The sequence below is a fragment of the Cystoisospora suis genome (assembly GCF_002600585.1).
Source record: "Cystoisospora suis strain Wien I chromosome Unknown contig_3372, whole genome shotgun sequence".
Taxonomy (NCBI): Eukaryota; Apicomplexa; class Conoidasida; order Eucoccidiorida; family Sarcocystidae; genus Cystoisospora; species Cystoisospora suis.
The window spans coordinates 680-14,132 of NW_027156167.1; the positions used below are offsets into that span (position 1 = coordinate 680).

General features: G+C 41.3%; 4 protein-coding genes across 4 annotated transcripts; all 4 read left to right on the plus strand.

Annotated features, from left to right (window-relative positions):
• Positions 1 to 1,139: 1,139 nt before the first annotated feature.
• Positions 1,140 to 1,686, plus strand: CSUI_006626 (uncharacterized protein; the record flags this gene model as incomplete). The annotated part of the gene is made up of 2 exons (XM_068066780.1): positions 1,140 to 1,239; positions 1,622 to 1,686. Coding segments are annotated over 2 exons (165 nt in total), but the record flags the coding sequence as incomplete, so codon positions are not given.
• A 2,961-nt stretch (positions 1,687 to 4,647) lies between these two features.
• CSUI_006627 (uncharacterized protein) lies at positions 4,648 to 5,975 on the plus strand (the record flags this gene model as incomplete). The annotated part of the gene is made up of 2 exons (XM_068066781.1): positions 4,648 to 4,806; positions 5,739 to 5,975. Coding segments are annotated over 2 exons (396 nt in total), but the record flags the coding sequence as incomplete, so codon positions are not given.
• A 1,678-nt stretch (positions 5,976 to 7,653) lies between these two features.
• Positions 7,654 to 8,660, plus strand: CSUI_006628 (uncharacterized protein; the record flags this gene model as incomplete). The annotated part of the gene is made up of 2 exons (XM_068066782.1): positions 7,654 to 7,916; positions 8,528 to 8,660. Coding segments are annotated over exons 1-2 (201 nt in total), but the record flags the coding sequence as incomplete, so codon positions are not given.
• Positions 8,661 to 9,636: 976 nt separating this feature from the next.
• CSUI_006629 (uncharacterized protein) lies at positions 9,637 to 11,422 on the plus strand (the record flags this gene model as incomplete). Its single annotated transcript, XM_068066783.1, has 2 exons — positions 9,637 to 10,080; positions 10,967 to 11,422. Coding segments are annotated over 2 exons (900 nt in total), but the record flags the coding sequence as incomplete, so codon positions are not given.
• Between the last annotated feature and the right edge of the window lie 2,031 nt (positions 11,423 to 13,453).

Sequence of the window (13,453 nt, forward strand, 5' to 3'; positions counted from 1 at the left end):
GACGGGTAGTAGTAGTAGTAGTAGCGCCAGCAGTGTAGGTGGGAGCTCTTCTTCTTCTGCTTCCGGTGTAACGGACATCGATGAGGCCCAAGTCGCTCAAGCACACACACAGGTAAAGAGACAAGGGACAGACCATTCTCATACTACCACCTATAGTCAAGCTCCTCTCAACGGGNNTATCTACCTTTAGTCTGTCTATCCTCAATCTAGTCGTCTATGCCTTGATCTATCTATCTATCTACCTTTACTCTATCTATCCTCAATCTAGCCATCTATGCCTTGATTCATCTATCTATCTATCTATCTTCAATATGTCCCCTCTTGAAACAGTTGCTTCTGCTAGGCTAAGAAAGAGAGATGCTCTCTGTCTTTTCTTCTGTCTTGTTCTCTCTTCTCTATAAAAGTCAGAGAGCCTTCAATCTACCTCACATTTTTCATCTTCTTGTCTAGAGTGGTCTATCTGCGTCAAATCTACTCTTCCCGTATATAAGCCGACAGATCAGTCCCGTCGTCTTCTATGGCTTAAGTAGAGATGCTAAGCAGAAGCAAAGCAGAAGTAGATTTCCTTATCTATCTGTTCTCGAGCTTTTGATCTTAGTATCTTACCGTCTCATGTACCAACCCAAGGTGATGTATATAGATACCTCTACAGATACATATGTAGTACCTGTGTAGATACATATATATATATAGATAGATATAGATAGATATATCTATAGCTACCTCTATAAATGCATATACAGGTGCCTCTATCGATGCATATATAGATACTTCTATAGTTCCGCATATGTATGGATGTATATAACCTTTCTTGAAGCCTGAAGACTCGAGTCTCTGCGTAACTACTGATGTACGTCTTCGTGGACTTGGCGAGCTTACGCATATGTCTCTTCAATAGACATCTAGACAACCTTGTCTACTTCTTCTCTCATAAACAACTCTTTCTTTCTCCGATAGAATCTCTTTCTTTCTCTCTTTCTCTTCTCCTCTCCCTCTATCTTTACGTACAAAATAGATCTCCTCCTATTCGAAGTCCGCCTTCTCGCCTCCTCTTTACTGGCTGTCTTTCCGTGACCGTCCAAAGAGAGCTTTTAGCTATCTCCGTTTCTTTCTTTCTCTCTTTCTGTGTGTGTGTAGCTGCAGCGTTTGCTGCTAGGAGAGAAGTCTTTCCTTACAGAGAGTGTGGGAGACATGAACAGGCTCCTTTCGCACCATCTCTGTCCTATCATATGGAAGCAGGTACACAAACCATCAAAGAGGTACACCTCATATGTAACCTACACTTCTTTCTCACATCCTCATTTCTACTTTCTATACATACACATAGATCGATGTAGGTGCTCTTGTCTCTTGCTCGCTTCTTCCCCGTTGAGTTCTTAGGCACCTTGGCGTGTACGTATAGAAAGATAGATAGATTAAAGATAGGCTAAAGATAGATAAAAGATAGATAGATAGGGTGACTGTGTGTGTATAGCAAGTGCGATCAGGTAGATATCTCTGCTACAGGAAAGTAGGTATTTCGGTGCTTGTTCTTTTCTTTAGCCATACAGAGGGAAGAGAGATATGCACATGCTAAAGATCTCTCTTTAGCAAGGGTTTTCGCTGGGTCTTCTATTCACAGATTTCACATCCCTCTCTCCTCATCTTATAGACATGGCTAGTCTGGCTCATGTCGACTCCTCATAAAGAACATAAAGTTGGATGTCTCATCTAGACACCTCTTCTCAGTTTGCTAGTCTCTCCATTCTCATCTCTCTTGTCTATATCTTTGGGATGCTTAAGTATCTGCCGTTAATTAAGCTTCTCGTGTATCTCCCATTTCCATCTGAGGATTCGTGTCTTGTCGTGTCTACACGTAGCTAGCTACGAACACATGTAAGACGACAATAGAAGCACCTTCAATAAGAAGGACCAAAGAGTTGGAACGGAGAACGCCCATACCGTGAATCTGCTCTTTCCTCTCTCTTTCCTTCGTCTATGAATGAGAAGCGTCAATAATCTGAATAGATGTATCCTAACTCTCTCTTTCTTCTCTTTTCTTCTCTCTTATCTTTTCTCAAAACACGTGCGGGGTAGCTTCAAGCAGAGGCCGAGGCGACGCGACAATTTTCTCGAAGGAGAGATACAGTCTTAGCTCTTGCATGGAGTCATCTGTTAACGTTCTATTCCACCCTTCAAGCTGCAGTTCGAAGAGGAGAGAAGCCTGCTCTTGCCGCCTCAGAAAGCTTAGACGAAATGATAAGAAGAACTCTACAGGTAGACGGGGCTCATCATTCTTGACTCTTCTTTCCTCTCCTTTTCTCCATCTCTTCTCCTCTCCCCTTGTCTGGCTTCTCTCTTTCTTCTCACAAGGATAGAAAGAAAGAAGCAATAGACGTCTTTAGATAGGTAGGTAGATAGATGGATAGGTATGTATACGTAAAGGGCTTATGTTGAGCGCAGAAGAGTCCAAGAATAAGAAGAAGAGGAGAAAAAGAAAGTCTTTGTATCGCTAGAGAGGTCATGAGGAGAAAGGCATTTTTCTTCTCTCCTTCTCTTCTTGGCGTGTGGATAGAGATGGTATACGTGAATTAGACTTCCATACACTGAAGTAGCTCCTTCTTCTTTTTCTTTGTTTTCTTCGTAATAGAGACAGCTCTTCTCTTACATACATTTCATGTCTACACACTCATCATTTATATCTCTTTCTTTTCTTCTCTTTTCGTCTCTCTTTTCTTTGTCTTATCTTCTGCATCCCTCTCCTATCTCTCGGTTCCTCGATTACCTCTATTCTTTTCCCCTCTATCTCTCCTCATCTTTCTTCTTCTCTTCTCTGTATCCATCTATGCATCTGTGTCTTCTCTTCTCTTTGCCTCCCCTTCTCTCTTGCTTTTCTATAGAACGTAAATGAGAATCTTCTCTCCTGCAAAGCAGCTCCTTTAAATAACAAACTCCCGAGCTCTTCTTCTTCTCCTTCTTCTTCTTCCTCTTCTTCTTCTTCCTCTTCTTCTTCCTCTTCTTCTTCTTCTTCATTATCAGGTCACACGGTGGAGTTTTTCTTTCCGCATCTAGAGGTGTCTACGCAGATGCTTCAAGAAGTGCGAGATTGGCTACATGCCCAGACAGCTCACATACAAGAGAGGGCAGAGGTAAAAAGCAAAAAGGATAATTAACAAACAAGAAGCAAAAGAAGAACATGAGAGAGAAGAAAGAAAAAGAAGAAGAGGAACGAACACTACTACTGAAGAGCTTGAAACATACGATTAGGCTATCTTCTGTATTCATCTCGATATGCTTTAGACATGTATCTCTGTATGTAGGGGTCTATATGTATGTATATATATGTATGTCTGTCTCTCTCGCTATGTACATCTCTATGTATAGGGGTGTATGTATCAAACCAGCTTCTTCGTCTTTTCCCCTGTTCCTACTAAGAAGTTGGACCTTGAACAATCTTATGTCTCTCCTTCTTTTCTTTTCTTTCTTTTTTCTTTCTCTCTCTCTATCTCTCACCTTCAATCTCTCAATCTCTTTTCTTCTCTACTACAGGAGACGAACATAAGAGAGAAAGATCGATCGAACCTCCAAGCTATCCTAACACGTCTAATTCTTCTTCTTATTTCTTTCATTCTTCTCGTGTTGCTTTTTGTATCAGAGAGCAGAGAGATCTTCAATGGAGAGAGGTTCTTCTCTTCTCATACACTCTTCTCTCTGTTTGTCTATGAAGATCGAATTCACTTCTTCTTTCTCTTCTTTCTTTTTCTTCTTTTCTTTCTTTCTTTCTGTTTTGTCTTAGGCTGCAGCATCTCAGGCTGTGAATAGACTTCTATGCGATCAGAGTGTAGAGGAAAGAAATTTTAGTCAGATTCTCGAGGCCAAGCAAGCGATGGCTCTAGACCAACTTCATAGAAGGTAATTATTCCACACCACCTAGCCTACTGCATGCACACAGCACAAGTCTCTCTCTTTCCTCGGGGCTCCTGTCTCTCTCTCTCTATCATTCTCGTAGCTAACATATAGATAGATATAGAGATAGATAGATAGATAGACTAATATAGATGGACTCAGATATATGCTCATAGGTATACAGAGGTCTTTGGACTGTTCTCCAGGGATGACGACTTGAGTATGGTATATTTCTGTAGATGTATAGATAGACGAATGCATACTAAGTTACCTTGTAAATCTGTATGTATGTATGTACACTCAATTGTCAAGATCTATACTTAAGCGCATCTCTGGTCCTGTCTGCCTTGCACCTATCCACATGTATTCATCTCGTCTATTTACAAGAGCAGAGAGCCTATCCATCTATGTCTCCTTACGTCATGAAGACTCGTACCTCCTTCTCTTGCCTCACCCTTCTTTTACGCGGCCTTCGTGTCTCGTCTCTCTTCAAGAGCGTTTCTTTCTTTGTCTGTCCTCCAGGTAGCTTCATTCGTCTCAGCTCATATAACTGAAGAAGGTCTCTCTCTATTCTACAAAGTCTTTCCTTCTCTCTGTCTCTCTCTGTTCCCCGCTCTTCTCTTTCTTTCGTTTTTCTTTTCTCTTCCTCACATCGACCTAGAAGAAGAAAAGAGACATGGAGTCTCTAGGGTGTACACACAGACCTCTTCATACATGGCCTGTCTCTCTAAGGGCTTGCTTCTTTTTCTCTTTCTTTCTAGACATGTAGAGGAGATAGAGGAATTGAAGAAACAACACAACTGGGAAATCTCACGAAGAGAGCTAGAGGGGACAGAAGATCAAGCAGAAGACGGCGATACAAACGACTCTTCCTCTTTTTCCCCTCCTCCTTCTGATCTCTCTCAAGCCAGACTTGAAAGGGTACATGACGAAGGAAGCATATGTTTAGAGAGATGTATAGATATATACACATGCACAGCTATACACACATGTCTCAATCTATATGTATATCTATATCTATGTATATATGCAGATAGTTTACGCAGTAGCAGCTATATACCGAAGCGTATGTGTATATCTATATATAATGTTTATATGTCTGCTAGGCATAGGCAGGTATTCCTTGTTCAGATATTCAGACCAGGAATGTACATATATATATATATACATACAGACTATATATATATGTGTATTTACAGCCCCTGTTTTGCAACTATCTCATTTTTCATGATATGATAGGTAGCACCGCTCGAAGGTCTAACGCTAGTCAAGACTTCGACGCTCATATCGATTCTTTCTTTCTATCTTCCCTCTTCTCGACAACTACAATAGAACTCTAGATATCCTTCTACCTCTGGGAGTGTCTATACACCCCAGACACTGCGGCAGCCGTTGCTAGCCTTTATCTCCTCTTCTGTCTACTTTCCTTCGTCTTCTTCTGCACTAGGTTTTCTTTGAAGAGCTGCAGGCTCAGCGACCGATATTCTATAAATAGACACCTACCATATCTCTAGATCTTTATATAGACTCATTCCAGCAACACCTCTATATGTCTCTATGTATATCTGTTTCTCTCTTTTCATATCTCTCTCTCTCTTGAGCTTCTCTCTCTTTCTTTCGTTCTTTGCATCTACATCTTTAGGTCCCATCTTTCTTCCTCCAATATCTCTTTCACTCTTTATCTCATCTTTCTTTCTGTCTCCAAGAAGTTTCATAGAAATCACAAGGAGTGGCTCTAGACGCTAGAAGGAGAGCTTTGAGAAGGAGTGTTCTATGGTACTAGTTAGAGTAGACATAGTATGACTAAGTCAATGATCATTCTATGGACGACGTGTCTCCTGTCTCGTCTCCAGGAGGTAGCTGAACTGAAGAGGAGACAGGAAGAAGAAGCCAAGGCAGCTCGCCAAGAGCTTCGAGGTCTTGTCCGTTCACGTCTCGATTCTTTACGCCAACGTCAAGAGCTCCAGAGAAATCGAGAAAAGTTACGAATTGAGAATTTCAAAGACAGTCTACTCCTCGAAATCTGTGCATGCATTCAAGCTACACGTATAGCATCTGAACAAGCCGCTCAGCTGTATGTACAGAAGAGATTGGTGAGTTGAGAGCCGCAAGGAAGGATTGAGAAAAACCGGTCTGAATGAAAAGAAAAGAGAATGCTGTCATGCGATGCAGGGGATTTACGAAGGGAGATAGAAATAGATGAGATATGCTGAAGATCAAGAAGTGTCTATATCACTCGATTCAAGATACATAGATAGATAGATAGATTGCTTACTAGCTCCGGGTATGAACAGCTTTCCGTCATAAGTTGATTAGCTACTTATTCTTGTGCATGCATCTATAGAGAGATATATAGATCAAAACCTATAGCAGATGTAACCGCAGATAGAAAGACCGTCATGTTTTTCCTCATATATCTAGAGACAGAGAAAGGGGTGTATGTACAGCACAGTGAAACCGAAGGACTGTGTGTCTCAAACACTTCCATAGACCATTGCTAAGTCTCTCCGTACAGATCCGTCACGCCTCAGTCCCGTTCCCAGTCTCTCCTGTCTACAATATTACCTCTTTCTCATCTCCATATTACCTATTCACATACATATGTATGTGTAGATATTTGTCTAGACAGCTTAGAGCATGTATGCGGATACATGTATATACATATCGAGGAATCTGTTTTGTCCCTTATATCTTGTGGCGTGCGAAATTGCATGCGGGGTGTGTGTCTCTTGTGTAGGCTGAGTCCTCGACCGATCCAGGGTATATGAAAGCTCTAGGCAACTTCGGGAAGGTCCTCGTTGTACGTCTTTCCTCTTTCTAAAACGTTTCTTTCTCTCTCCCTCTTCCTCTTGCGATCAACGACCTGAGCCAAGCCTTCTTCTTTTTCTCCTTCTTCGGCTTAACGAAAACTTTCCAAAGGCCTCTCTTCCCCCTCTAGATCGACCTCTCTCGCTATACACACATATATATGTGCCTATGAGAGTCCCTTGTTTACTCTATACAGGTGTAAAGACATATGAGCGTCTATCCTAGCTATCTCTCTATTTACTTATGTATATCGCTATTTCGTGCTTTCTTCTCTTCCTCTATCACCTGAGCCAAGTACAGAGAGTATCGATTCGGAGGTGCTTTTCAGTAGCTAGCTTAAAATAGATCCAGATCTACATACACATATACATATATATATCTATGGGTCTATCTGTCTACATATGTATCCGTGTGCGTATACGGGGCAATACCCGTACATATGAAGTCGTTTCTCTGCATGCGCTTTGGCCTGTATGTTTGTCTGGGAATTGAAGATTTGCTTTGCATGCAGAGGATCACTGAACATTCTCTCTTCTACACATTCATTCAATCCCTACTAATCCCCTCAGCCATCTCCCAGCATGCACATAAAGATCTTTCCATCCATCTTTGCTCTATCTATCTTTACCTTTAGTTTATCTATTCATCTTTTATTTGTCTCTCTTTCTCTAATCTATATATCTATCTATTCATATTCAATCTATCTATTTATCTCTCTATCTCTCTATGTATCTATCTATCTTCGATATATCTATCTTTACCTTGGATTCATTTGTCTATCTTTAATCTAGCTAGCTATTTTTAATCCATCTATCTACTTATTTCTTGCCATCTATGTCTACCTGTCTTTCAATCTATCTCTCTGTCTCTCTATCCGAGGCATCTCTATAGAGACCTGGATGCGTCTTATTCTCTCCTCTTCTTCTCTGTCTTCTTTACGTGTCATCTTTCTTTCTCTAGGAGCAGATAAAAGACTCTACCAAGCCTTCTTCTTCTTCGTCCTCATCTTCAGCGGGGCTCTTAGCTCCTTCGCACGCCTTTCAGAAGGCGAGACATCTTCTTCAAGAAAGGAAGAAAAGTCTCTTCGATTCTGCAGAGACGCAACTAAGTCTGAAAGACGAGAAAGAATACGAAGAGTTCAAGAAAAAGCAGGGAATGGAGCTAAGAAAGCGTCTGCCTATTGGAAATGCACGCATGCGACAGCTCACAATAGAACTTAACAAGTAAGAGAAAAAGACAAATCTCTCGATCTCTCTAGAATTTCTTTCCTCTTCATCTTCTCAAGTTGTCGGTAGAATTTGAAGGAAAAAAGACGATAAGCAGACACCTTCATGGATCTCTCTAGGCCACGACGTCTCCATAGAGAAGCTGTACGCTTACCTATATATAGAGTTAGATATCTTGACAAATACACATCCAGATATGTATCTTCCTCTACATATGTCTATCGATATGTATTTGTATCTGCATGTGGATGTGTACATGAGTGTATGTGGCATTCTCTAAGCATCTTGAGTCTTCAGCACATATCCATCTATATATCATCTCCATATATACGTACATACATATATACTTATACATGTGTATATATACACTTGTATTTCCAAATCTATATATAGATAAATAGATATAGATATATATATCTAATGCATGCGTACATCGGTCAGAGTGGCTTCGGGATGTGACGTCCCGCGTCTGTATTTTCCTTTCTTTCCTTTCTTTTGTTTCCTCTCTTCCCGAAATTTCATCTACATTTGTTTGTCTCTTTCCTTCTTTCCTCTGCTGCTTTTCGTGAGTGACTTTCGTGTCTATTTCTGCTTGTGCATGCGTTTAGAGCGAGAGAAGCAGAAGATGAAGCTGAAGAGAAGCTGAGAACGTGGATGGTAGGGCACCTCCTTCAGAGGGAGAAAACTTCTCTCGCCTTAAGAAGCGCCGAAGACCTCCGCAAATTCTCGGAATGTGTCTTCGTAAGTCTCTCACGATCAGACAGCTAGCTGGGCGACGCTAGAGATTTACTTTTGAAGAAGAGAAGAGATAAATGAATGGGGAGAAAGAAAGAAAGAAAGAAAGAGATGTGAATGCTAAATGAAGGAAGGAAAAATTTCCATTCTGGTGGAAGGAGCGAAAAGCCGAAAGGAAAGCTCGAGAAGACTGTAGAGAAGGCGAGACAGCATAGAGGGAGAATGAAAGACAGAAGGAAGGAGGGAGGCAGGGAGGGAGGAAGAGAGACATATGCAAATAGAGAGAATTGGAAGTGAGAAAGAGAAAGAGATATCCGTCGGGGGTTATATGAATGTGGATGATATATATGTATGAAGAAAGTCATGAAGAATGAGTGGACTGATATAAAGGAAAAGAGAGATAGAATAGACGCAGAGCTGAATGAAGAGAACTCTATTTCTTCTTCTATGTTGCTCTCCTAGTAAGAAAGGACTGAAGAGAAACGAAGCTTTTTAGACGATGTATATAAAGAAGAATAAGAAGAGGTCTTCATCTCTCATTCCCATCGAACTCACCAAGGCAGACAAGCAAGGCATCTCCACTGGTTTGCCCTAGTGATCGAACATCTCTAGACATTAATACATTGGGTGTCGATACATACAAACCTATGTATAAATACAGATAAATACATACATATATAGAGAGAGAGGCATAGAGATATATATGCATGAATGCATAAACATTCATAGAGTCACACATACATTCATACGTATGCATACATCCATCTACGCATAGACATACTCATACATCTGGACATACATATACACACATACATATTCATACATACATATCTATAACTCGTACATACATACATATATACTCATACATACCTCTTGATAGATACGTGTTGATACATCTCCATCTTCATAGCTCTACGTATGTATATTTCTAGATAGTGCAGAGAGCGAAGTAAGAGTGTACTGTTTGTTCGTGTCCCCCCAGGGAGGAGGAGGAGGAAGAAGAGGAGGAGACTCCTCCTCCTCCTCTTCTTCTTCTGCTGCTGCTGCTTGGAGGCAAACTCAGCCGCAGCCCCAGCAGCAGAGGCTGGAAAGACAGAAATCTGACCACCCTCCTCCTCATCATCCTGAGTGTCTCCATCCTCTTTACGTGTGTGTCTTGTCTTGCTTGGGTGTGCGTACACCTCCTCCTTGCGGCGACGATACGGAATGGTCGGTATCGAACCCGAATGCCCAGGCATCTTCTTGCTCTTCTTCATCTCCTTCGGCTTACACACGAGGTATTTGGAAGTATCAAATAGAAGAAGAAAGGAAAAGACTCGCGAAGTTCGATCAGATGCTCTTAAAATTCAAGCGAATGGAACTCCAAGAAGTCATGAAAGCACACCAAAGAATCTGCCTCAAACACAGACATCGAACTGCTACTAAAGTAAGGGAGAAAATCTTCTCTCTTTCTCTCTTTCTATCTTCACTCTCTCACGTTTGCATTACCTTCTACTCCTCCTACGATGGCTCGGCTAGTAAAACTGTCACTCTTCTCGTTAGCGCTCCCAGTACGATCCCTCTTATACCGACCACTACTACTACTACTATAGCTACTACTGTAGGCTTTCTTATTCTAATCGCCTACTACTCTTGTCACCCCTATTACTGCTACTACGCCTACTACTCCAACTACTACTATGACAAGCGACTACTCCTACTACTACTACTAGTAGTAGTACGCCTAGACTACTACTACTACTGTGACTATGCCGTTGCTCTCCTTTCTCTTGTTGATAAGATACAAATGAATCTTCCTGCTTTAGCGATTACTTCGACTTCTGTATGCGTTAGTGGGACGTCATACTGCACCTCTCTTGACTAGTGGACGTACACCTGAAATCCTTCCCTCATGCTGCGATTCTCCGGAGTATCTCTTTTTTTTCTCTTCTTTCTTAGCTCTTTCAATCATTCTTCTTTTTCTTTCTTTGTCCCTCTTTCTCATTATCTTTCTCTTTTATTTCCCACACATAGTGAAGTGTTAGAACGTTATCTATGGATTCCGAACTAGCCAACATCCCGTACTCAGGTGTACATACACCCGAACATCTACCTCTCTGTTTATCTCTTCACACTAGGGAACAATCCCCTTTGTCATTCTGCATATCTCCATACATTCATGCTCCTGTCTGCCAGTCCAGTCGTTTTCCTTTCTACCTAACTGTCTCTCTCTCCATTCACTTATCTCCTCATCTTCTTGTATTCCTGGTCACCTTCCTGCCTCTTTTGTCCCTTATCCTTGTTCTCTCTCTCTCCTCCTCCTTTTTCTTTAGGATAGCGAGAAAGATCGCTATCTTTCCACCTTCCTCGTTCGTCGTTTGAACTATCTCTTAACGGAGATTTGGATTTGTGCGCGGTCTTCTAAGAGCTTCGATCTTCTTCACGACGAAAGTCTTCTCTCAGAATCGACGTTCCCCCTCTTTACTGTGACGTCGTCAGTCAAGACGAGACAAGCGCAAATTAAGGAGTGGAACGTCGATTCTGATACTGCAGAGAAAGAAGCGAAAGAACAAATGCTCGAGACCGAGAAGAAATTCTATGAAGCTCTCAAGATTCGTGAGAAAAGGTTTCTCCTCAAGGTTGTGGAAGATCTGGAAGAACAAGGGGGCGGTCTCTATATGATAAATGAAGAAGAAAGATCTCTCAAAGAGGAAGAGGAAGAAAGAGAGGAAGAAGAAAAAGAAGAAGAATCTTGCCATGGATATGAGAAATCTCCCTTCTTAATGAGGCTGTACGTTATCACGTCACGACTCTCCATACAAATCACATCGAGATCGAGAGAAAGAGAGAAAGAAAGAAAGAAAAAGGAGGAGGAGAGTGGAAGAGAAAGAGAGAGAAAGATCCATATGTAAAACGAGATACATATATAGAGAGAGACAGGAGTCTGTATACATATATATATCTATATGTGCGTCTTTATCTTTTTCTCTTTTCTATACACTCTCTCTGGCTATACGAGAGAAAGGCATGAGAATGAGAGAGATTCGCTAAAATGTATTGACGTATAGGAGATGTGGTGTATCGACACGTGGCTCTACCTTCTTTTGGCGAAGCTAGACATGCTTCAAACTAAGAAAGAGAAGATTTCCACGACGTGTTCTTCTTCTCTTTTCTCTATCATTCAACAGAAAAGCAAAGCAGTGTACTTTCCTTCTTGCTTCCTTACCTAGACCTGCTGATCTATGTAGATCTGAGACGCAGAAGGAACGTATCTAATCTAGAACCTTCTCTTCAGTTCTACGAGCAGGCTGTCCCCCTGTACGACTTAGCGAATCTCCTACCGGGGTTGACAAGCAAGAGAGAGTTGGGATAGATTGAGAGAATTTGAAGGGTTTATCTCTTTTTCTTTCTTTCTTTCTTCTTCTTCTTCTTTCTGTTCTTTTGCTCGCTTGTTTCTCACTTTCACCGATCTTTAACTTTCTTTTCTCCATCCCCTCTCTTCACTCTTATTTCTCCTCTCCTTCTTACAAGAAATGCTTATCTTCTTCATTTTCCGACGACTCTCTGAAGTCACTCTTCTTCTTTCTGGCTTCTTTTCTCTTTCTCCGTTTTTCTTTCTAGATCTTCTTTCTCTTCTCCTTCTCTTTCATCGTTTTGGTTGACTTTCTTTCTTCTGTCTTTTTCTTTTCTTTACCTGTTCATGTGGGTGGGTGTATTTCACTCCCTATCTCTTCATAGGCCAAGAGAGTTAGGGTGGAGAAAAGCGACAGATGATAGAGAACTCGCCGATCTTCTCTCTCGCCAAAGAAAGGAAGAAGAAGAACAAGAAGAAGCAAGGAGATACTCCCCAAGCAGCTCCACAGAGGCAGGTAAGGACCATACTGAGGAAAGAAAAAGAAGAAGAAAGGAAAGAAAGAGTTAGAGAGAGAAGAAGGAAGAACGCGAGGAAGAAGCGGAAGAAGAAGAGGAAGATAGAAGTAGGGCAGATGAGACATATGTTAGACAAGAAGAAGTAGAGAATGGCAAAGAGAAGACTTCTCTACACAACTAGCTTCAATATCTATATAGACACTGATTCGCATACCACTCCATTCATAGCCGCTAGATAGACACTCTAATAGCTAGACAGATAGCTATCACTCTGAGAGTTAAATGGACAGACAGTCCAAATTTAGAAAGACACGTTGATAGACACGTAGATAGATAGACAGACAGATAGATATTCTTCTTCGGTAAGAAATTCGAGCGTTGTCTCCTATCATCTCTTTACTTGCTTTAACCTGTGCCTATCCGCGTATGCTATCGTAGACCCCCTTCTCTCAATGAATGAAATGCGTAAGCAACTTGAACCTCTCTTTCTTCTTCTTCTTCTCCTTTGTTCTTCTCTCGAAAATTCAAAGCGACGATTCTTGTATCTTGATGTGTATGTACACCGTCTTTTACCATATCCCTTTTCTGTGTCATGTAGTATTCTTCTTCCTCTTCTCCTTCTTCTTTCTCTCAGACGGAAAGATCTCCAGCCAAGAAAAGACAGAGCTCCAAGTATGTCTGTCTCTGCTTTATGCCTGTGTCTGTCTCCTCTCTTTAGTACCTGTCTCTTGTGTATGAAGCGACGCATGTGCTCTCACCTTCTTTATCTCTCTGTCTATGATCTATCTATCTTTATTTCTTTCTTTCCTTGGTCGATTTATCTTTCCTCTTTGATCTGTCTATCTGTCTATCTAGCCGTCTATGTACTTATCTATTTGAAACAAGATTGGAGATGAAGAGAGCAAAGAGCGGATCTAGATAGCCCAGTCACATTCATTCTAGTTTCTTAA